Raw genomic sequence first — 24,951 nt, 5'->3', positions numbered from 1 at the left:
GGTTGTATCTACCTTTTATGTGATGATTCTACTAGTAATTGTTTACTACCATGGTGTTCAGTTTTAATGTAGAAAATTAGCATTTTAAGATCCTTAGTAGTTTTATTAGAATTAATTATTGCAAGAAGTAAGTATTATTTGAAATGGAGACACTAAGAGTCAAGTTTGTTAGCACTGATGTATAGAACAGTCTTTTGGACTCTGTGGGAGAGGGAGAGGGTGGGATGAGTTGGGAGAATGGCATTGAAACATGTATAATATCATATATGAAACGAGTCGCCCGTCCAGGTTTGATGCACGATACTGGATGCTTGGGGCTGGTGCACTGGGACGACCCAGAGGGATGGTATGGGGAGGAGGGGGGAGGGGGGTTCAGGATGGGGAACACATGTATATCTGTGGCGGATTCATTTTGATATATGGCAAAAACAATACAATATTGTAAAGTTAAAAAATAAAATTAAATTAAGTTGAAAGTCAAAAAAAAAAGAATACTGGAGTGGGTTGCCAGTTGCTGCTCCAGGAAGTATGGATTAATAAAATCCATACTTCTTAATAATTAGAAACTATAATGTTAAAAAAAAAAGAGCTTCATAAGTCACACTGAATAAAATAGATGACTTCTAATTTTTAAAAAAATTTTTAACTCGTCACATTCTATTTATTTTTAATTATCTTTGCAAATGACTCCATAATCTTTTTTTAAAAAAGCTGCCACATTTTTGTCTGTCCTCTTCTAAATCATTTTGACGTCCCCTTGGGTCACTGTCTTAGTCCATTTGGGCCGCTATAAGAAAATACCACCAACTGGGTAGCTTAAAAACAGCAGGTATTTATTGCTCACAGTTCTGGAGGCAGGGAAGTCCAAGATCAAGACACCAGCATGGTCGCCTTCTGGTGAGGGTCCTCTTTCGATTATAGGTGTCTGTGTTGTATCCTCAAAATAGTGGGAGGGACTGGGGGTCTCCCTGAAGCCCCTTAATAAGACAATGATCTCACTCTCGAGGGTTTCTCCCTCATGACTTAAGCACACCACAAAGGCCTCACCTACTACTACTGTGTCCTTGTTTAAAAATATATTTATCTTTAAAAAATAATTTTATTTATTTTTGGCTGTGTTGGGTCTTTGTTGCTATGCCAGCTTTTCCCTAGTTGTGGCAAGCGGGGGCTAATCTCTAGTTGTGTGCAGGCTTCTCATTGCAGTGACTTCTCTTGGTGCAGCTCCTGGGCTCTAGAGCAGGTGAATGGGCTTCCAGCTCCTGGGCTCTAGAGCATAGGCTCAGTAGTTGTGGTACATGGGCTTAGTTGCTCTGCGGCATGTGGGATCTTCCTGGACCAGGGATCAAACCCGTGTCTCCTGCATTGACAGGCGGATCCTTCACTGCTGAGCCACCAGGGAAGCCCTAACACTGTGACCTTTGGGGAGGGTTAGGATTTCAACAGATTCGGCGGGGTGGGGCACAGAACATTGAGACCATAGCAGTCACCTTATGTAGACGATCTTGAGACTCTCTTTCTGGCTGTAATTCCTTTCACTTTATTCCTGAATCTGCTGCTGCAGCTGGATAATTATACTTGAGTATCCCAGTGTGACCTTGTAGTATCAAACATATCTCTTCATCTCCCTCTTTCCTTCACAGAACTTTGCACAAAACCAACCATGTCTTTTCCTCTTTGCTCAGATTAGAAGCCTTGCAGGCATCTTTGACCTTCTTCCTGTCCAACGCTGTGTGGCTAGTCAAATACCGAACGCCATGCATTGTCAGTTGTTCCTTCCAAAAATACAAAAAATACTTCATTCCTTCTCTTCCTGATTATTCTCACTGTCACCAACCTGGCTTGTCACTAGTCTCATACTTGCATTATTCCTTCAGCGATCAAACTTTAAATCTCATCTCACCAAGCCATGTGCTGGCCAGATGCATTCCCTACAGCCTGCCATTGATTACATCTTCCTCCTGCTCACAAACCTTTAGTATATTTCTGTTTTCAGTAAAATTGAATCCAAACCTAGCCTGGCTTTAACCAGCTCTTTTTCCAGCTATTCACCTTCCTAAAACTTTTCCAGCCGATGATTTGACTCATGATTTCCTGATCGCCTTTCTTTCTCCAGTCTCTGTGCTCATGTTCGTGTCCACCCATGCAGATCATTTACCCTTTCCTGCCCATCCATTTGGCTCCTCCCCAGATTCACTACCTGATGAAGTCTTACCTCCTTTGCCATGCTGCCGTCTCCCTTACCTGCACCTTCCCCACATAGTTATATATACAGCTAGACTGTAAAAGTCTCCAGGGCAAGGGTCTTTGCCTTACCTGTATGCTCTATAATACTTAACAACACAGACACTAAAATAGAAGATTTGTGAAGGCTGGGATCTTTGTCACTGTTATTCAGTGGTAAGGGTCTAGAGTATCTAGAATAGAACCAGGTACCTAATAGGCTTATAGTAAATATTTGCTAAATTGTAGATGCTCAGTAAATGTTTGATTTGATTAAACTGCTAATGCATTAAAAGTTGCTAGCATCTCACACTTACTGTGACTGAGAGATATTATAGTGGGAAAAAAAAAAAAAGAGGGGAGAGGGTATGCATTTTACAGCCAGAATCTGTTCAACAGTGCTTGATATCTCCTTCTAAAAGAGTTGTTTTCCTGCAGATATTAATGAATGCCAACTACAGGGTGTGTGCCCTAATGGTGAGTGTTTGAATACCATGGGCAGCTACAGATGTACCTGCAAAGTGGGATTTGGGCCGGATCCTACCTTTTCAAGTTGTGTTCGTAAGTAATGATCACTTTTTATTCCTATTTTGGATCAGGTTTTTTGTTTCGTTTTGTTTTGCTTTGAGAGGGTGTGGGAGGAGAATCCAAAAGAAGGTAACAGCTTGGTGGTCAACTGAATATTGTAAATATGCAGGAAGATGTCATTAAAATAATAAAGGGGATGAGGTAGCCTGATATACTGGAGTAAATCTATGTTATGAAGCCTTTTCATTTTTATTGTGTTCAGAAGAAAATGAAAGCTAAAACTCAAGAAAAAGAGCAGGCATACAGAGGAAAGATACTTTAATGCAAAGAAAGCAGTTGATTAAAATTAGCATACCTAAGAGATGAAAACAGATTTTTCCTTCATGAGTATTTTAAGCATTATTTAGGTGGAGTTAAACTTTGTTCCAGCTTCTGTCTTTAATTAGTCCAAATTCTGAGTCACTTGTGTCTGATTTAATGAGGTTTCACTGTACTTTCTTGGTTGAAAGAGTCTGGGAAATAGTTACCAAGGCCCTGTGTTTCAAACGTTTTATTCAGTTCTAATTTCAAATATTCTATTCTGGTGTCCTTAAAAACCACCAAAATGTGTCCCTAAACTATTTTGCTTTATGAATCTGTCTCTACGACTTTTCTTCTTGGTAAGGATAAAGATCCTCCATCAAACTTTCTGTATGTTCTAATACTGGTATAGAAAATGTAGTTTCTCCAAAAAGACACTCTTGCCACAAAACCCAATCCAGTGTAATCATTACAGATCACCTGACGATTAGAGATGCATGCATTTTAGATGTAAAGTGCTCAAACACAGAGTTTTTTTTTTAAGACTACCTTATTTATTAAGGTGAAAAGTGAAAGTGAAAGTCACTCAGTCGTGTCCGACTCTTTGTGACGCCATGGACTGTAGCCGGGCCAGGCTTCTCTATCCATGGAAGTGCTAGGCAAGAATACTGGAGTGCGTTGCTGTTGCCTTCTCCAGGGGATCATCCCCACCCAGGTATCAAATCCTGGTCTCTTGCATTGCAGGCAATTCTTTACCATCTGAGCCACCAGGGAAGCCGAATTTTTAGGGTATTTGTGCCCATTATTACAAAGTAGGTAAACACAACAGATTTTTCAAAGTCATATACAATTAAATGTGAAACATTTTAAACTAATGCATGGCAGAAAGTTGTCAAGATAATATTATGAGCAATTCTTCATTAATTTTTGTCTTGCTGGGTTTCTATTTTTATTTACCTTTTTTTTTTTTTTTTTAATGTGGCTCCGGTATTTGTTATTTGGTATCTTTCTGATCCCCAGTTTTAAATGTGCTGTATCTTCAAGACATGTTTTTTTCATGAAGGTACTATCATTTGGTTTTAACTGTGCATCTCTTAACTCTGTGCCCTAAGCTGATGGATAGACATGGTGAAGTAAAGACAGATATAGTAAAATAAAATGACAACTTCATTCATTACTTTTAGATGAGTTTATTGAGGGTTTTGGAACATTGTTACTAATTACTGTTATTTTCCTTTAAAACCTGTCAAATGCAGATTAGGAAATTTTGCACGTAAATTCTTTCCTCCATGTCCTTTCACAGACAGTTCTGATCATGCAGCAGACAGACACCTACTAATTATAGGGCTTTTTTGATGGGTGGAGAAATCAGACTGTAAAATTACATTTGCATACAAGGTACATTTGCAAATTGATGCAAGGATTTGGAAATTTCATGCCAAAAAACATTGTTGAAAATATCCAGATAATTTAGGGATAATTTCTGGCTGATTGGAATTACATAAGTAAGTATTATAAATATATTTTTATAATTTAAGCATAAAAGATTTTTAGAGTTTGGGTATTGTGAATATTTTTTTTTCTATTAAATTGATTTGTAGTCTGGTTAAAATGGCCATGTTGAGCGTTGTAGATTAGGTAAACTTGGAGGACTGGTCACAAAGTGTTTTATTTGACTAGATCTGATGTCTAGAGCTAAGGGCAGACATCCAGGTTTTAATGAGATTGCAGGAACCTGCCAATGAGATTTTGAAACACTTACACATTTCCTTAGCATTTATTTTCCTTGTCATTTCCCAGATAATACTGAACATATTAAACAGCCATCCATTCGTATTTGAAAAATAAATAATTCAATTTTATGGTTCAGCTACAACAGCTGAAATGATAAGTATTAGGAGATGTTTGTTGCTAGTTAAGTGTTCCAGTTTAGATTTGAAGTTAAAACTTGGGCTCTTACCAGCGTTGAGTGGGCAGATTTATTTCTCTTTCCTCTGAATTTACCACATGCAATATCACAGAAATATGTAGAGTCCTTTAGAATTTGTGACTTGGTTCAATCTAGTCCGATTTGTGGGTGAACTATACTTTGAACAAGTCGATGGGGGAAGTCCGAAGAGAAAGAATGTCTTGAGAAATAAGGAGGGGAGAAGGTGATACTTAACAGCGTGTACGTGTATTAGTCGCTCAGCCGTGTCCAACTCTTTGTGAGCCCATGGACTGTAGCCCACCAGGCTCCTCTGTCCACGGAATTCTCCAGGCAAGAATACTGGAGTGAGATACTTACAATACAGGGGCGAAAAATACTGGCAGGATGGTAGTACCTTTGATAGTCATGGAGGAAATAGCAGGAGGAGGCAGGGGGCCACACACGCACACCGACGCACAGGGCACTGAGCAAAGCTATTTACCGTTTGAAATGAATGCTCTTGCAAGACAGAAAAACAGCCTTAGATAGATGGTGGAAGCAGATGGAGGTGACTGGCCACGTTTGCTCAGGCAGCATGAATTTAGGGCATATCCCGGCCATAAAAGGTGTGGCTGACTCTGTGAACTCAAAGAAATGGACTTGGCAGTGGCTGAAGAGCAGTGGGAAGCTCTCCCTGTTCTCGAATACGCTGAGGTGAACACCCTCAGAATTCCTTGACTTCAGCCAAAGGTTGCAACCACTTCACTTTCTCTCCTTGCCCACTCCCTATGCTTGACTTAGCCAAGCTGAAAGAGGAAGGTAGGAGGGGTCTGACCTTGGCCGCCTGCGACCTCTGCATCTGTGGATCAGGGCTCTGCTGCAATAGCATTCTCTAGACCTGCTTCTGCCTATCTGTGGGGAAGGCTGAAACCCAAGATCTCTCAGAGCACATCCAAGAAAAGTGTAATAACCTGTGAAGATCGAGTAGGGAAGCTTCCTGACTTTTTAAACTGCAATTAATTTTCTTCAGAAACTTGAGACCTCTTAGGATGAATGCTGGGAAGGGTGTGTCCACAGGTTCAAAGTGAAATGAAAGTCACCCAGTCATGTCTGACTGTTTGCGACCCCATGGACTGTATCCTGCCAGGCTCCTCTGTCCATAGAATTCTCCAGGCAAGAATACTGGAGTGGGTTGCCATTTCTTTCTCCAGGGGATCTTCCTGACCCAGAGATCGAACCCGGGTCTCCTGCATTACAGGCAGACGCTTTAGCATCTGAATTCTGAGCCTGCCTGTTTGCTGGTCCATTATACCCTTGGCCAGTAGAGGGGGTTAGAGAGAAGATGGACTCCTACCCTGACTCCAGAAATCACGAGATGTCGAACATATCCCTTTGAAAAGCCAGTTTTATTCATGAACACTGTTTCTTTTTAGTTTCTTCAGCTTCCTTCAAGAGATATGAATTATTTCACACAATTGGAAACTGAAGCCAGGAGAGTTTGAGTAACTTTTCAAGATCATATAGCTCATCCTTGACATTTGAGATGATAGAATTGGATTTTGTGCCTTCAATTTAGGGTTCTAGATCAGGAATTGGCAAATAATAGCCATGGGCCAAATATGCCCCATTGTCTGTAATTGTAAATAGTTTTATTGGAACACATTCTTGTCTATTCATTTACATACTATCCGCGGCTGTGAAATAGCTGTTGGCAGAGCTGAGAAGTTGCAATAGAGACCATATAGACCACAGAGCCTAAAATGTTTATCTTACCTTTCACAGAGAAAGATTTCTGGCTTTTGGGCTGAATCAGTGCTGTCCAATAGAACTTTTTGTAATGATGGAAATGTTCTGTATCTACATTGTCTGAGGTGATAGATACTAGTCATAGGTGGCTGGTGTGCCAAAGAGATTGAATCTTTAATTGTATCTGTCTTCAATTTTTGAAACTTTTTATTTTATATTGGAGTATAGCTAATTAACAATGTTGTGATAGTTTCAGGTGAACAGCGAAGGGACTCAGCCATACATGTATACATGGATCCATTCTCATCCAAACTCCTCTCCCATTCATAGGCTGCCACATAACATTGAGCAGTATCTCATTTAAATTTTATCAAAGGAGGAGTATGTGGGTAGGAGCTAATGAATGGGATCTCATAGTTCTAGACGCGTTTTTGTGAAACTGATTGGGTAAATGACCACCAAGATCTCCCTAGCAGAGAGAGCAAGATGGGCTTTCCTTCCTGACCTGGTGGTTTTGTCCATGGTAAGATTATTCTTCCCCAGAAGTGAGGCTGGGAGCCTCTTTGTCACCCCTGACTCTCTCATCTCCTTTGGTCTTCAAGAAAATCATTAAATCTTCATAATCTGTTTTATGCTTTTTCCTTTCCTCCAGCCTCTGCTGCGGCTGTCTCAGCTTAGACCCCTAGTTTTCCTCATTTAGTGACCACATAGCATCACGGCCTTGAGGTTACACAAACAGATCTGTGCCAAGTGTTTGCTCCCAGATAAAAGCAGTAACAACTCAAACTGTGACACTAGTGTAGTAATCTTTACTGTGTACTTACTAAGTGCCAGGCACTGTGATGAGTACTTTGTATGGATTACCAAATATTATAGTTGCAGGATCTCTGTGAGGCTTGTATTGTTGTTCTTCCTATTTGGGAAATGAAGAGATTGAGGCACAGAGAGGGTAAGGATCTTTCCAAAAGTAACACAGCCTTTAAGTAAGTGGTAGAGCCCAAATTTGAAACTCTGTCTCACACCACTAGCTGAGCCTTTAATCAGGAAGAGGACACTAGTCTAAATTGATAGGAGTGAGTCATATATTTAAGTGGAGCCACTATTTAGTCTCACTGTATAATAGCTAGTCTGACTCTGCAGTGGCCTCAGGGTCATTTTTAAAAATTTGATTCTCCCAGAATTGATTTTTAATAGCCCATTTCCTGAAAAGGCTCTTACCCAGTGGCTCTTACTTCCTTAGTAAAGTCATCTGTTGGACTCCTCCTAACAGTGTTACCTGATTCCCACACCTGCATCCCAGTGCTCATTCCACTGGGACTCTAAGCTTTAAAGACATGAAACTCTAATGTGGAATTTCCTCCAAGAAGTGAGTAAGGATATTGGAGGTGTTTGGGGTCGGGGAGGAGTAGAAATAAACTACTAGGAGAGACTAGCTATCTTCTCAAGTCTGTTGTAGTTTTCAGCTTCTTCAAAGTCCCAGAGTAATTTATGTCTGTTTAATAATGTTTGAATTGATAAGAGCAGCATGCCTTTGAGAGTGTTACAGAGTTGGTTGTACAACCCTATAATTAACTCATAAGGTGTTTAATGTATAATTGGGGAGCTTAGCTGTGAGAACCATAGTGTCATATCTTCTTACTGTGGTTTGTAATGGAATCACCATCAGCATTGAATATATGGTGATGATTCAATACTACACTTGGGTTTAGAGCTGTACGGTTATTACTTTGGAAGATTTTTCCCATGTTTGTTGCCAAGAGCAAAAGATTTGTTTCCTTGAATGACTGACCGTGGCATTTCCGGTAGGATTTATGCTTCTGAAATGCTTTTCCCTCTATACAGAGTACCTGAATCTGTGTACCCTAGTCTTAGCAACATGCCCTGCAAACAAATAGAATCTGCAAAACCCATACTTAAGATTTCCTATACATATGAACTGTGTTTGAGTGTTTCCTGCGGAAGTATGGGTTGGCAGCAGTCTGCTGCAGGGACGGGCTTTGCGTGTGGGTATGGCATAAGTCCTCTTGGAGGAGGTCGCCATTAACCCTACCATAGAGCTGCCAGAACTTACATAGGACTGGGAAATAGACTCTTGGAGGGCGCAACAGAACCTTGTGCACCAGGACCCAGGAGAAAGGAACAGTGACCCCACAGGAGACTTGTCTGTGGGTGTCTGGGAGTCTCTGGTGAAGGCATGGGTCAGTGGTGGCCTGGTGCAGGGTTGGGGGCATGGACTGTAACAGTACATGCATGGGATCTTGAGGGAGGTCACCATTATCTTCATTACCTCAGCCATAGTTTGGCCCTAAGTAAATAGCAGGCAGGGAACACAGCTCCACCCATCAACAGAAATTGAATTAAGGATTTACTGACCATGGCCCCGCCCATCAGAACAAGACCCAGTATCCCCCTCAGTCAGTCTATCCATCAGGAAGCTTTCATAAGCCTCTTATCCTTTTCCATCAGAGGGCAGACAACTGAAAACCACAATCACAGAATACTAACCAAAAAAAAAAAGCAAGAGAGTTCCAGAAAAACATCTATTTCAGCTTTACTGACTATGCCAAAGCCTTTGACTGTGTGGATCACAATAAACTGTGGAAAATTCTGAAAGAGATGGGAATACCAGACCACCTGACCTGCCTCTTGAGAAACCTATATGCAGGTCAGGAAGCAATAGTTAGAACTGGACGTGGAACAACAGACTGGTTCCAAATAGGAAGAGGAGTACGTCAAGGCTGTATATTGTCACCCTGCTTATATAACTTATATGCAGAGTACATCATGAGAAACGCTGGGCTAGAAGAAGCACAAGCTGGAATCAAGATTGCCGGGAGAAATATCAATAACCTCAGATATGCAGATGACACCACCTTTATGGCAGAAAGTGAAGAGGAACTAAAAAGCCTCTTGATGAAAGTGAAAGAGGAGAGTGAAAAAGTTGACTTAAAGCTCAACATTCAGAAAACTAAGATCATGGCATCTGGTCCCATCACTTCATGGCAAATAGAGGGAGAAACAGTGACAGACTTTATTTTTTTTGGCTCCAATCACTGCAGATGGCGACTACAGCCATGAAATAAAAAGATGTTTACTCCTTGGAAGAAAATTTACGACCAACCTAGACAGCATATTAAACAGCAGAGACATTACTTTGCCAACAAAGATCTGTCTAGTCAAGGCTATGGTTTTTCCAGTGGTCATGTATGGGTGTGAGAGTTGGACTATAAAGAAAGATGAGTGCTGAAGAATTGATGCTTTTGAATTGTGGCGTTGGAGAAGACTCTTGAGTGTCCCTTGGATTGCAAAGAGATCCAGCCAGTCCATCCTAAAGGAAATCAGTCCAGAATATTCATTGGAAGGACTGATGCTGAAGCTGAAACTCCAGTACTTTGGCCACCTGATGCGAAGAACTGACTTATTTGAAAACCCTGATGCTGGGAAAGATTGAAGATGAAATGAGAAGGGGATGACAGAAGATGAGATGGTTGAATGGTGTCACTGACTCAATAGATGTGAGTTTGAGTTTACTCCAGGAGATGGTGATGGACAGAGAGGCCTGGCGTGTTGCAGTCCATGGGGTCCCAAAGAGTGGGACACGACTGAGCGACTGAACTGACTGCTGCTGCTGCTAAGTCGCTTCAGTCGTGTCCGACTCTGTGCGACCCCATAGATGGCTGAGCAACAGGCTCCCCCGTCCCTGGGATCCTCCAGGCAAGAACACTGGAGTGGGTTGCCATTTCCTTCTCCAATGCATGAAAGTGAAAAGTGAAAGTGAAGTTGCTCAGTTGTGTCCGACTCTTAGCGACCCCTTGGACTGCAGCCCACCAAGCTCTTCCGTCCATGGGATTTTCCAGGCAAGAGTACTGGAATGGGGTGCTAATGCCTTCTCCGAACTGACTGACTGACTGACAAATATGAACCCATCAGCATGCTTTGTAATTCCTCCTCAGTATTCTATCCCATTCCCATTTCCACCAATCCTTTAGCAATCTTTGGGCAATACTCATTTTCTTTTTTTTTTAGTATAGTGTAAATCCTTACAATGCAGTAGAATGTTTAATCCTGTTTATCATATTTTAAATAATAAATGTAGTATACTAACATCACTGAATTATCCTTTACAACCAGGCTTCCCATCTATGATTAAAGATAGTACTCAAACAATAGAAACACCAATGTTGCATCATTCTAGGTAGCATATTGTTCCTGAGTTTATAGAAATGTTTAATGAAATAAGTGAAATGGCCACTAAGTCATTTAAAATGATAAAAGAATAACAGATGACTTAGGTATTACAATAGAGGCTGCTTTAAATATCACATCCTATTAGAAATCTGAGGGAGGCATACATTAATACTTTTGAAAATTTGAATCATAGGAACATCAGTAAAATTTAGGTATGTAACCCAAAGCTTTTCATTGGCTTCCTCCTGGGTTTTCTTCCATCTTCAAAGGAGCAGATTTTTTATTAGTTAGTAGCTTATGTGTACTTGGGATGAAGCAAAATGTTTGGTAGCAACATGGTCTGATGTTCCGACACACCAACTATTGAGTTTTAAGTGTAAATAGAATTTTTAATAAAAAATGAAGTACACTTTGAACACCCCAAAATGATTAGTTAAAAAAAAAATCTTAGCATTGAAACATGTAAAATATCATGTATGAAACGAGATGCCAGTCCAGGTTCGATGCACGATACTGGACGCTTGGGGCTAGTGCACTGGGACGACCCAGAGGGATGGTATAGGGAGGGAGGAGGGAGGAGGGTTCAGGATGGGGAACACATGTATACCTGTGGTGGATTCATTTTGATATTTGGCAAAACTAATACAATTATGTAAAGTTTAAAAATAAAATAAAATTAAAAATAAAAAAATAAAAATAAGTACAACAGTTGAGTTTTGATGACTTTGTAAGCTGATGATTCTTATTCCCTTAAAGACTGCCCCCTAACTTGAAGTGCTTTGGAAGCTGTCATGGAAAAAGAACACCAGTACCCCAGCACTTAGGGAAAAATCTTGATATTAGGAAATGAGGGAAGAACAAAAGCCTATAAAAGAGACCTTTCAGGGGAAGATACTTAGGAATTAGCTATTCTCCATATGGTAAAATGCCTAAAAGTTTACTTACTTGTGAATGCCGTGCCTGGGAGTCTCAACTAGAGATTCGCTTGAATGAACCAGCAGTCTCTTACCATTCACTCACACACTAGTATACATACTAATCCCTTGAAAACTGAATTGCTGATTGGGAGTTTGGGCAGCAGGTCCAATGTGCTACTTCAGAGTAGAGGCCTTGGCTAGGAGACCAGGGCGAGCATAACGGGGTGGTACCTGAGATAGTGTCCCACCCTGGATAGCAGGTGAGTGGACACAAGGGGCTGAACGTGGATAAGTCAGTGCAAGGGGCCAGTGTCCCCATTTGCCAGTGTCCAGGGTTTGGGGAAACTCTGCCCTGCTTTAAATGGCCCTTGTTCTTGGGATCTAGAACTTAATGCTATTAGTGTTAGCATTAAGCCCTGCCACGTGTGAAATGGGCTTTTCTGTTGGCTCAGATGGTAAAAAAAAAAAAAAAAAAAAAGTCCAGCTGCAATGCAGGAGACCTGGGGTTCAATCCCTGGGTCGGGAAGATCCCCTGGAAAAGGGAAGGGCTACCCACTCCGGTATTCTTGCCTGGAGAATCCCATGGACAGAGGAGCCTGGCAGGCTATGTAGTCCATGTGGTTGCAAAAAGTCAGACGTGACGGTGACTAAGCACACAGCACGTGTGTAAAATAGGCTCTTGTGTGTTGACCCAACACTGTTTCTATGGAAATATGTGTTGTGAATTCCAAACACTTTGGAGGAGAAATTTTGGAGCAAAATCCTTGGTGAGCTGACTATATTAGAACTATGTATATGTTCTTAAGATTATACAACCTACTTATAGAAACAGACAGACACACACATACACATATATGTACTGTATAAGTGATGGTCAATCATTTCAGAAATTTACTATCCTTTTGGGGGTAATAACTATTCTCTTACATTTTGTTTTACTTCTGTGACCTTTGATTTTTCACAGCTGACTGGCACAGACTCCAGAAAGTGAGTAGTAAAAGGGAGAGAAAAAACTCAAACTTCTCCCTTTTACCGCATTTTGAGTAGTTTGGGGCAAACTTGGCTTTACTAGAGGAGCTAAGTTTTGAAGCCTTAGGAAGGTCTCCTCTGCTCCCCTCAGTTCACTGCTCCAATCTTCCAATTCACTCATATCTTTTTTTCCGAATATTTTTCGCTTGTTGAAATTCTGCAACTAATAGTGATCAAGATGTGTTCAAATGCCCTTGAGAGGATGGAGATAACTGGTTTTATTAATAAGGGAGGCTGACATGTGTTTTGTGTCTACCCTGAACCAAATGTTTAGCATATGATAAATCTAGTCTATACATTGAACTTGTCACTTATAAGTCAGGGAGTTGTTGAAGCTTAGCTGCTGTATTAACATTCTCTCCAGAGGTATGGAGCCAGCAGGGTGGGTGGATGGGAAGGGATTTTGAAGGAATTGGCTCACATGATTGTGGAAGTTCAGTCAGTTCAGTCGCTCAGTCGTGTCCAACTCTTTGCGACCCCATGGACTGCAGCACACCAGGCCTCCCTGTCCATCACCAACTCACAGAGTTTACTCAAACTCATGTCCGTTGAGTTGGTGATGCCATCCAACCATCTCATCCTCTGTCGTCCCCTTCTCTTCCTGCCCTCAATCTTTCCCAGCATCAGGGTCTTTTCAAATGAGTCAGCTCTTCACATTAGGTGGCCAAAGTATTGGAGTTTCAGCTTCAACATCAGTCCTTCCAATGAACACCCAGGACTGATGTCCTTTAGGATAGACTGGTTGGATCTCCTTGCAGTCCAAGGGACTCTCAAGAGTCTTCTCCCACACTACAGTTCAAAAGCATCAATTCTTCAGCACTCAGCTTTCTTTATAGTCCAACTCTCACATCCATACATGACTACTGGAAAAACCATAGCCTTGACTAGATGGACCTTTGTTGGCAAAGTAATGTCTCTGCTTTTTAATATGCTGTCTAGGTTGGTCATAACTTTCCATCCAAGGAGTAAGTTGGCAAGCCCCAAATCTTCAGTTTAGGCTGGCAGGGAAGGGAAGTCCCAGGGAAGGGTTAATGTTGCAGCCAGAGTTTGAAGGTCATCTGCTGGCAAAATGTCTTCTAACTCTGAGGAGATCAGTCTTTTCTCCTAAGGACTTCAACTGCTTGGATAAGGACAACACACATTCTAGAGTCATCTGCTTGACTCAAAATCTATTGACTTAAATGTTAATCTCATATGCAGAATACTTTCACATCAACATTGAGACCTGTCTTTGACCAGATATCTGGGTTACCATGGCCCAGTCAGTTTGGCACTCACAAACCATTGCAGTCAGTCAAAGTCACTTTCCTGGGTTATGCTGCTGGTAAGTGGTAGGCCTACTATGCGAACCCAGGTCTATCTGGCTCTAAAAACCCTTGCTCTCTTCACTGTCCTGTAGTACCTTCATGGAGTGAGGTTGTTTCTTGTAGCAGAGATGTCAGTCCTTTTGTGAGAATGAATATACAGCTTTGAGGGGAAAGGGAAGTTGATTTGGAAGCTCCAAGTGCTAGAGCAATTGGGTAAGGGAAAGGCAAATTGGAAAAACCTCATTTGGACAATGGTGCTATAGAGAAGAGCTCGTCTTGATGTAGAAGAAAGAGCTGAGAGGTGACCGTCAAGCTTGGTGCATACAGCAGTGTTGACTTGGACTGGAATTGGCCCTGTAAAAACATTCTCCATGCACATTTACTTTAGAAAGTGATCTTTGTGAAGACAGAGATGTGTCTTTCTCTCTCATATTCACCTCATTTGCCCAGTAGCTGTTAGTTTAATGAAGTCTCATCTACATTTATAGAAGAATCCGAATTAGGACTTAGATGTTGGATGGGTATGGGCTGATGTGCTTTTTAAGATATTTTCTGAGGTGTGAGGATGTTATTTGTTCCTTTTCTGGTGTGCTTTCTGGCTGGACAGGGGGCCTTGTGTGGCAGGGCCAGTCAGAAGCTGCTCTCAGCCTCCGATTGCTGGTCGCTGGTCTAGGATGAGACTGGATGAGGCCCTGCAGGCTTTCACTGTCCTCCAAGTGAGAAGAGTAACAGTTGACTTGTATCAATTATGTTCAAATCCTGATTTTCCATGGTACTTGGCTATTCAATAGATGCTATCCTAAAATAACCTGTGTGTGTGTGTAAAAGTCGCTCAGTCGTGTCTGACTCTTTGCAACCCCATGGGCTATACAGTTCTTGGAATTCCGCAGGCCAAAATACTGGAATGGGTAGCCATTCCCTTCTCCAGGGGATATTCCCAACCCAGGGATTGAACCCAGGTCTCCTGCACTACAGGAGATTCTTTACCAGCTGAGCTACCAGGGAAGCCCAAAATAACCTCTATTATGGCTAATTACAACACAGCAAATGAAATCATGATTTTGACAATTAGGTTTATTTAGGCAGGTTTATTTTGGTTGCGATGATTTATTTTCATTCATGCACACATAACTGATATTTTTAAATTTTAAGTTCTAATTAAAGGATCATATAACTGATTTTTAACACTAGCTAAAATGGAAGAAGGGGCCAGGCAACAACAGGGATGTTTGATATCCTGACTCCTAAGGCTCAATAGGTCAGCTGACCCTAAATCAGGTAGGGTGATGCCCTACATCTAGATGGATTTATCCTGAAGTATGGCTTCTAATACAAACTTTAAGGTTCCTTTTAGTATTTATGTGAAATGTCGAACTGGTTTTTGTCATTTCTTGGGTGACATCAGGCCTTGTCTCTCTGCTTCAGCGGACACCCCTGTGATCTCGGAAGAGAAAGGGCCGTGTTACCGACTGGTCAGTTCCGGAAGGCAGTGTATGCACCCTCTGTCTGTCCACCTCACCAGGCAGCTCTGCTGTTGTAGTGTGGGCAAGGCCTGGGGCCCGCACTGTGAGAAATGCCCCCTTCCAGGCACAGGTAAGACGCGCCCCGGCATGTGCTCGTTCACTCCCGGCCACACAGGATGATTTGGACAGCATGGGTTCTTTGTGGTTTCTGACTTTAAATCAGTTATTAGTAATACAATGTGTTTTTATCCTTTTGAACAGACCATGAATGTACGAGGTTGAATCAGTGGAAAAAATTACATGCAAAGAGCTTTTCCCATTTGTGTGTAACATTAGACTTCCTTTTGGATGTGAAGAAAAGCCATTGCTTTTTATTCCTGGTTGCTGTCCCTAGTTTCTGCTGTTTAAAAGTGTGGAGACCCCGGAAGGCCGTGTGGGGCTTGCACTTTTCTGATCAGTGGCTGTTCACTGCCTGCATGGTCACTAGACCTGCTGTAGGTTAACTCTTTTAACTCATGTATTGAATGGGTGCCTGTCAGGTTCTATTAAGAACATCATGCTTGATTTCTCCAGGTGGAAATGGAGAAAATTGTATTCACAATTGAATTTATGCTATGAAAATTCATAACTCAAGGGCAGGTCCTCCTATAAACTTCTGGATGGGAACTGAATATAAGAAGTGATGATTCTTTATCCTTCAGCTGAGTATATAATTGCCTAATGCTCTGAAAGCATAAATTTATCTAAGTGCCGTACGTATCCCAAGGCATCACCAACTTCTCAAGCAGGGTCAAGTAGAGTTTAATGGAAGAGAAAGAAACATACCTGCAAATACTGGGCATAATATTATATATATATATATATATAAAAATATATATATAAAGAGTGGTGTACCTATTTCGCTGACATGGGGTGGGCATAAGACGTCTACCTGGTTTCTTATTTGATAAGGTGGTTCCCATCTATGGAAGTGCGTTCACTCTCAGAGAGACATTTAATGTCTTACACCTATAACTTGCACTGTTTCAGACAAGTTTTAAATATAAATGTAATGATCACAAGCCACTTTGGTTGTTGCCTAGGATCATAAAGAACTGGTGAGGCAGAGATAGTATAATGTTGATGATGTTTTGGTATACTGTATGACTTGAGACATCTCCAGAAGGCCCTAGTAGCCTCCTGAGGAGTCTGATCTGCTCAGTATTAAAAAGTAATCATCAGTGAAATTGATGATCTTGATAATTCACAGACCCATTTCTCTTTAAGTTCCATTTTGATAGCTTTTATAGCCCTTACATGAAGCATAAATCAAGAAAGTGAATGTAACACAGGAAGATTTTCGCATAAAGTAGAGTCACTAAGTTTGAAAATAATATTAAAGATAAAACTTGGACACTTAACCAATTTTTGATTATAAGATGATTTTCATGAAAGTAATGTTTGGTTATTTCATGTACCTAAAGTATTTGATAGAAAAACTTTTTTAGAAACTTCTGTTCTTTCACATGAAAATTGTATTTCATAGTTGAACGTAAAAATGAGGTTCTACCATTTAATGTGTGATCCTTAGAAAAACAGTATTTTAGCATGCTTTAAGGAGTATTTTAGAGTTCTATTTTTACTGAGAACTAATTTTAGGTCCAGAACATTCATAGGAGATCTCTTGTTCAGTGGAAGTGACTTATTTTACTTTCAGTTTTAAAGGTAGAAATGAAGGAGTTGACTGTAAGCCCTTTGCTGTCTGCGTTTGGTAACTTGCCTCCAATACCAACACCAAAGAGATTAGGTGGACTTTTCCTCCTCAGGCCACACATGGCCTTGCCTCCCTTGTCTTCCCCCTTGACTTATTCCTGGTGATTATGCAATGAAGGTTAGGAAATCACATGTGCCCAGCTGATATTTGTTAAGTGTACAAAACCACTTTCCTGGCAGGAATAGCAGTTACAGGATACAGAATATCTCCTTGTCCTCACGATAATTCAACCAGTTGGTTGTGGTCTGGCTTTTGCTCACTTGTCACTCCTCCCCTTGAAAATAACTACGTTCTAACTTGGTGTGTCCATTTCCCTTCATTTCTACCTGTCATCTCTTTAGCATGTGTCTTTGGCTTCATTTTCACCATCCTGAGAGTATTTCTTCAAAACCACTTGCCCTTTTCAATCCTTCTTAACCAACCTCTGCATATCAGCTGATACTCCCCACCCTGGTTTCTTCATCTTTGGTTTCTTCAATGGGAATCAAATTAGGATGATTTCAGTACCTCATTTCCCTCAATAGTGACTGCTTTTTCTTTTTTAACCTTCTTGCTAGTCATTTAATTTAGACGTTACTAAGTTCCTGGTTAATAGTTAATGAAATTAGACCAAAGCAAGAGTGAAAAGTCTGATTTCTACTGATGTTATACCCTCCTCCGATATATATATATAATCTATATGGTATGTTCTGTACCTAAAAATCTCATGTATTACATATATTTTATGTGTAATACATAGTGTGATAAAGAATATGAAATATAAAATATATGTATACTATCTCTTAATTTGTTTCTGATATATATAATTTGATATATAAAATATATGCTCTCTCTATATAAGATTCTGATTGTGTAAGATAAGGAATTAACAGATGGGGAAATGTTTACTAGAAGAATTGAGTTTTTTCCTGTAAATATGCAAGTTTGAGAGAAATTCGAGCATTTTGCATCTGTTCTTTAAGTTTTTAAATGTAACTATAAATTAGTGATGGTTTATTAAGCAATATTCATCATGCTGTTTTCCTCTGTATAAGTTTGCACTTTTAGATTTTTAAAAGGAATATTTTCCCATCCCAAATCTAGCTGCTTTTAAGGAAATCTGTCCTGGTGGAATGGGTTATACGGTTTCTGGCGTTCATAGACGCAGGCCAATCCATCACCATGTAGGTAAAGGACCTGTATTTGTCAAGCCAAAGAACACTCAACCTGTTGCTAAAAGTACTCATCCTCCACCTCTCCCAGCCAAGGAAGAACCAGTGGAGGCCCTGACCTTCTCCCGGGAACAGGGGCCAGGAGCGGTGGAGCCAGAAGGTGAGAGTGGAAACGGATCATGGAGCTAGCCTTCTGTCTTGTGTGTCTTTGGTTTCCCTGTATGTAACTTCTACAACAGGGGCTTTCAGCCTCGGCACTATTGACAGTTTGGGGTGGATAATTCTCTGATATGAGGGGCTGCTCTGTGCATTATAGGGTGTTTAGCAACATCCCTAACCTCTAACCTCTAGTGCCAGTAGCACCCTCCCCCTCCTGATTGTTACAACCAAAAAGATGTCCAGATATCACTAAATGTCCCCTGGGGGAAGAATTACCCCTGATTGAGAACCACTGCTCCAGAACAATTGTGACAGCATTCCATGATAATCTAATGACATTGTCTTATGTTTGGGGGCTACTTTTTCTTGCTATTTACTCCTGGATAGTGGTTTAGATTTTTCAGGGAATAGCCAGAATTTGCTTCTGTATCTAGAGAGCTGTTTAATAAATATGTGTTTACTTTAAAAAGTGGAATCCACAGGCTTGAAGCATCAACTCAGCTTCCATGAAATAGTTTCACAGGCAGTCAGGGATAATGGGCAGCAAAATGAAGGAAGATAGGGTCCTTGAAAGGGATTTTGGAGAGAGTTCACCTAGTGAAGTCCTTTGATTTGCATTTTGAGAACTGGAGACATAGAGCAACTGACCTGCAAATGTCATACGAAGAGCATGTGATAAAACCAAGGAACACATTTTTCCCAGGAGGTGGTTAAGGCCTTCTTCTCCAGAAGGAGACTAGAGACAATTTGTTCTGTTTCAGAAAGAAGGATTATCTATCTTTGTCTCTTCATAGAAGCCAGCATGTCCAATACTTTGAATATCTTTTTCACCACAGAAGTGCTCACCCCAGATAGGATGAACAAAAATCATAACTTTGTGTGGGATAGGTATTGGCTTTCATAAAGCTTCTGTTGGTCTTTCACACTTGGATCTTGGATGGGAGTTCAGGGTGTGCATTTATGGATTTTGTGAGGAGAGAAGGGGCTCAAGCTAGATGAGGCATTGGGAGCATGGCAAGGAAGAGAGGTCTCTCTTCAGGGCTCTGAACCTTCATGTGCTGTAGCCCAGTTAAGTCCGCTCTTGGACTTGCTGCACTTCTCCTTGGTTAGGCAGATGAGGCAGGACCTCATCTAAGATCGACAGTGCTGGCCACTTGGTTCCTGGACGGTTGGCCAGGTGTTTGCAATTCCTCCTCCTCTTCATAAGCAGCAGAAAATGGGCTGTGGTCCAGATTCTGCCTCAAGAGTTTCTTGGTGGTGGGTTAGACAGGCTAGAAAGTTTATTGACTTTTTCTAACCACAAGAATGTTGCAGCAGTGGTAGCAATCTGGTACCCTGATTGCGTTTAGGAGTAATGCATCTACCATATCTTATACTAATGTTTATGGAGATGTTGATGCATGAGCAGAATCCCTGTGATTATTGATCTAAGTTTTGAGGACTAATTCTACAACTGATTTTTGAAGTGTTTCAAATGGAAAGGCATAATCACTACCACCACCACCCTATAATAATGTTGGTGATTGTGTAATCTGTGATTTGTTCAACATAGTGATGCTAATTGCTCATTGAATCTTGCTGGCTTGTGATTTTTTTTTTTGTAATCTTGTTAGAATATCTTTCTGAAAATGCTCACAGGGCTTCATTAAAGATCAGTGTGCACCAAGAATGCAGCACCCTTTCTTAGGTCTCTTACTGAAACAGGGGCATTTATTTTTTTTTTTTAACATTGATATCAGAAAGCATTTCAAACATTGTTTATTGTATTAAGGATAACTGTAATGAAAATGTTCCTTTTCTAAGGCATGGAAAGTGCTACAAAATTGTGAGTAGGCATGAGACAATGAATCAGGAAGTGTTGCCTCCTATGACTTTAATAGTTAGTGAGTTGGAAAGAACTGCATCCCATCTACTGCTGATCTCCTGCAATTGAGGAATGACATACAGTTTTCCCCTGTCAGTCATGTGTAAAATGCTCCAAAATGGTAGTTGACTATAATTCTGCATTTGATTTAGTTTGATTCTTAATCCTTTTGGAGACTGAACTTTTGTTGCTTTTTATTTTTTTATTTTTATTTTTTTGTTGCTTTTTAAAAATTGAACTATTATGTAGTAAACTGTCTTGAGTTGTACTAATGTTCTTCTTTCTTTTTTGGTTTTAGTGGCAACTGTACCTCCTGAGAAGGTAATTTATTCATTGTTTGCAAGTCTTCTTTTGTTACCTTCATAATGATTCTCTTCTAGATTATGTGTGATTTTTTAAGACTTAAATATAGTAACATGTCTATTATACATCATTTCACTTAAGGAAATATATTGAATAACAGCCATTCATTCAATAAACATTTATTGAGTGCCTGCTATATGACTGGCGCTATGCTGAATATTAGGGAAATAGTAGAAACCAAATCAGATGAATCTGCTTGTTCTCATGGAACTTAAATCTGGGGAGATGAAAATGATGGGCCTGATGGACTATGAGGTACCATTTCACGCCAGTCAGAATGGCTGCGATCCAAAAGTCTATAAGCAATAAATGCTGGAGAGGGTGTGGAGAAAAGGGAACCCTCTTACACTGTTGGTGAGAACGCAAACTAGTACAGCCACTATGGAGAACAGTGTGGAAATTCCTTAAAAAACTGGAAATAGAACTGCCTTATGATCCAGCAATCCCACTGTGGGGCATATACACTGAGGAAACCGGAATTGAAAGAGACACGTGTACCCCAATGTTCATTGCAGCACTGTTTATAATAGCCAGGACATGGAAGCAACCTAGATGTCCATCAGCAGATGAATGGATAAGAAAGCGGTGGTACATATACACAATGGAGTATTACTCAGCCATTAAAAAGAATACATTTGAACCAGTTCTAACGAGGTGGATGAAACTGGAGCCTATGATACAGAGTGAAGTAAGCCAGAAAGAAAAACACCAATACAGTATACTAACGCATATATATGGAATTTAGAAAGATGGTAACAATAACCCGGTGTACAAGACAGCAAAAGAGACACTGATGTATAGAACAGTCTTTTGGACTCTGTGGGAGAGGGAGAGGGTGGGGAGATTTGGGAGAATGGCATTGAAATACGTATAGTATCATATATGGAATGAGTCGCCAGTCCAGGTTCGATGCACGATACTGGATGCTTGGGGCTGGTGCACTGGGACGACCCAGAGAGAGGGTATGGGGAGGGAGGAGGGAGGAGGGTTCAGGATGGGGAACACATGTATACCTGTGGTGGATTCATTTTGATATTTGGCAAAACCAATACAATATTGTAAAGTTTAAAAATAAAATAAAATTAAAAAAAAAAAGAAAGGCTACTATTAAAAAAAAAACAAAAAAACACTAAAGATAGTTACCCCTGTCGGAGGAGAAGGAAATTCAGTATTTTGCTTTATAGCTTTCATATAACTTGAAGTTTTTAAAATAGTTTACTTTTGTAATTTATAAAAGATGAATTATAAATATTAAAAAATTAATGCTCTAAAAAAAAAAAAAAAGAAAATGATGGGCCTCATGGGAATCAGGGACTTAAGTGAAATTCAGAGAGTTAGTTTATGGCCTGGAACATCTATGGAAAGAAAGGTTCTGACATGTTTATGTAATTGTGTTATTCCAGAATTCATATATATACTGAGTGATGTACTTCTCACTTCAACTAAAATTTGATATGCATGTTTGACTTAAACTGGAGTATGAGCAGAACTTACCCTTGAAATTGATAATCAAGTACTGGGATATTGCTTCCTTAAAATTTTAGAGAAATTTTAATCTTTCATTTTGGGGGGCCATGAAATGGGACACTGAATTGTGAGATTTGTTAGTAGAAAATATTGGCATTTGCTGAAGCTCTGTCCTGTTTATATAATATTGTTCCTTGTCTGAAGATTTATTGGTAACATGAAAATTAGGTAATTATTGTATGTTTGTACATTTGTGTAGTGTTCATTCTCTCGTAAGAATGCAGTATTAGGCTTTAGATGGGGACATAGACCTCTGTAAAATATTATAAATAGTTTTAAAAATCTTTAGTTTATAAGTATGGGGATAGAATAACACAAACATTAAAAGTGCTGACAGAATCCAGGAAAAAAGGAATGATTTTAGAGTGATAGCATCCAGTAAGGAAAAATGTTTTTATACTGACCCCCAAAAGAAGTACAAGAGATTTGCATATTTTACACGGATAATTTGCCGCTCTTGGAGAGCATCTCTAAAGATCAATGACGTACGGTAGTTTGCAATTTTGTTGATTTTGAATTTAGTTCTGGTTTGTAAGTGGGAGGACTCCTTTAGCACATGAGTGGTCCAGCCAGCTCCCTGACAACCTCATCTTATCTGATTTTCTTCTCCTCTGTTTATGGTTGAGTTTGTGAAACTTTCATAAAGACTCGGAAAGAGGGCCCGAAAATTTTCTTGTGTATGTTCGGAGAGGAGGCAGTGGGGAAAATGCAGCCGTGGACTTCGTGGTCTTGACTTTCTGTGGAGATCTCATGTTCTTAAAGATCAATGAAGAGAAAGCAGGGTGATCCACTGATGGGAAATCATGTGCACAAAGGTGAAGTCGAGGGTGGGGACAGCACGAGGTCATTGAGGGGAGCAGGAAAGGCTCGGAGAACTTGGGAGGTGCTTCAGAAGGCTTGGAATACCAAACTGCAGTTGTAATCAGTGGGGAAATACTGGCCTCCTCAGCTGGACCCACTTGTCAAGTGGAGAAGTGGCATGGATCAGGAAGTAGGAAGTCCACCGCCCCATGCTCCTGGGTAGTTGGGGAGGGAGGGGACAAGTCTGGGATCCTGTCTGTAAGCTGCAGGAGTTGATTGACACCTGGTTATGGTCCACTCCTTGGTAGCATTGACCTTGGGCTGCAGGGGATGGGGTGTAGTTGAGCCTGATTGGCATCACCTTTCAATGGGTAATAGGTGGAGGAGCCTGGTAGGCTGCAGACCATGGGGTCGCGAAGAGTCGGACACGACTAAGCGACTTCCCTTTCACTTTTCCCTTTCATGCATTGGAGAAGGAAATGGCAACCCACTCCAGTGCTCTTGCCTGGAGAATCCCAGGGACGGGGGAGCCTGATGGGCCGCCGTCTATGGGGTCACACAGAGTCGGACATGACTGAAGCGACTTAGCAGCAGCAGCAGCAGCAGCAGCAGTCTGTATTCTTAAGAAGAGGGGGAAATGTGAGGGGGAAAGTAGTAAATGCTCTGTGTTTCTAGAAGAAGCAATACAATGGGATTAACTGAGATGGGGGAAGAGGAAGCTTGAGAGGCCGATTAGACGACGACTATGAACTGAGAATGAGAGTGAGTGCAGATGAAGGTAGTGGGGGGCTGTGAATGTGGAAAAAGATGAACCAATATAAGGAATAGTGGAAATAGGCAGGGCTTGGAATGAGGAATGAAAAGTGACTTTAAACCTGGACAGATCAATGACTGTGGCATTCACAGAGATGAAGAAGTTGGAATCAGAGCCCGGATGTTTTCAGGAAGAGATGGGTTTGAGGGATTTGTAGAATATCTAAATGGAGTTACCCTGTAAGCACTCATGCCTTCAAAATTGGGCCTTTGAGGTACTCAGGCAGAATATCTATTTTATTAAGAGCAGAAAAGGTGATAAGTAAAGAAAGCTAGGAGAGAAGGTTTTTCTTTAACATCTTACAGAAAAATTTGAATGAACTTTTTGGCCAACCCAATAAAAGTTAGAACTGGACATGGAAAAAACAGACTGGTTCCAAATAGGAAAAGGAGTACGTCAAGGCTGGATATTGTCACTGTGCTTATTTAGTTTATATGCAGCATACATCATGAGAAACGCTGGGCTGGAAGAAGCACAAGCTGGAATCAAGATTGCAGAGAGAAATATCAATAACCTCAGATATGCAGATGACCCCACGCTTATGGCACAAAGTGAAGAAGAACTAAAGAGCCTCTTGATAAAAGTGAAAGAGGAGAGTGAAAAAGTTGGCTTAAAGCTCAACATTCAGAAAACAAGGATCATGGCATCTGGTCCCATCACTTCATGGCAGATAGATGGGGAAACAGTGGAAACAGTGTCAGACTATTTTTGGGGGCTCCAAAATCACTGCAGATGGTGACTGCAGCCATGAAATTAAAAGATGCTTACTCCTTGGAAGGAAAGTTATGACCAACCTAGATAGCATATTAAAAAGCGGAGACATTACTTTGCCAACAAAGGTCCATCTAGTCAAGGCTATGGTTTTTCCAGTAGTCATGTATGGATGTGAGAGTTGGACTATAAAGCAAGCTG

General features: G+C 40.7%; 1 protein-coding gene across 12 annotated transcripts in view; it reads left to right on the top strand.

Annotated features, from left to right (window-relative positions):
* LTBP1 (latent transforming growth factor beta binding protein 1) overlaps positions 1-24,951 on the top strand; it is a 456,910-nt gene that overhangs the window by 285,146 nt on the left and 146,813 nt on the right. For 8 of the 12 annotated variants that reach the window (XM_070379745.1, XM_070379744.1, XM_070379747.1 and 5 more), the window contains 4 exons: positions 2,659-2,781; positions 15,570-15,737; positions 18,444-18,671; positions 20,833-20,855. In XM_070379745.1, the coding sequence (XP_070235846.1) occupies positions 2,659-2,781; positions 15,570-15,737; positions 18,444-18,671; positions 20,833-20,855 (542 nt within the window). The remainder of the gene's footprint in view (positions 1-2,658; positions 2,782-15,569; positions 15,738-18,443; positions 18,672-20,832; positions 20,856-24,951) is intronic. The other 4 variants (XM_070379746.1, XM_070379753.1, XM_070379751.1 and 1 more) reach the window with 1 other exon arrangement.

This window comes from Bos mutus, chromosome 11 (genome assembly GCF_027580195.1).
Source record: "Bos mutus isolate GX-2022 chromosome 11, NWIPB_WYAK_1.1, whole genome shotgun sequence".
Classification (NCBI taxonomy): Eukaryota; Metazoa; Chordata; class Mammalia; order Artiodactyla; family Bovidae; genus Bos; species Bos mutus.
Note: the sequence above shows the minus strand (reverse complement) of the source record. Positions and strands in the feature narration are given on the sequence as shown.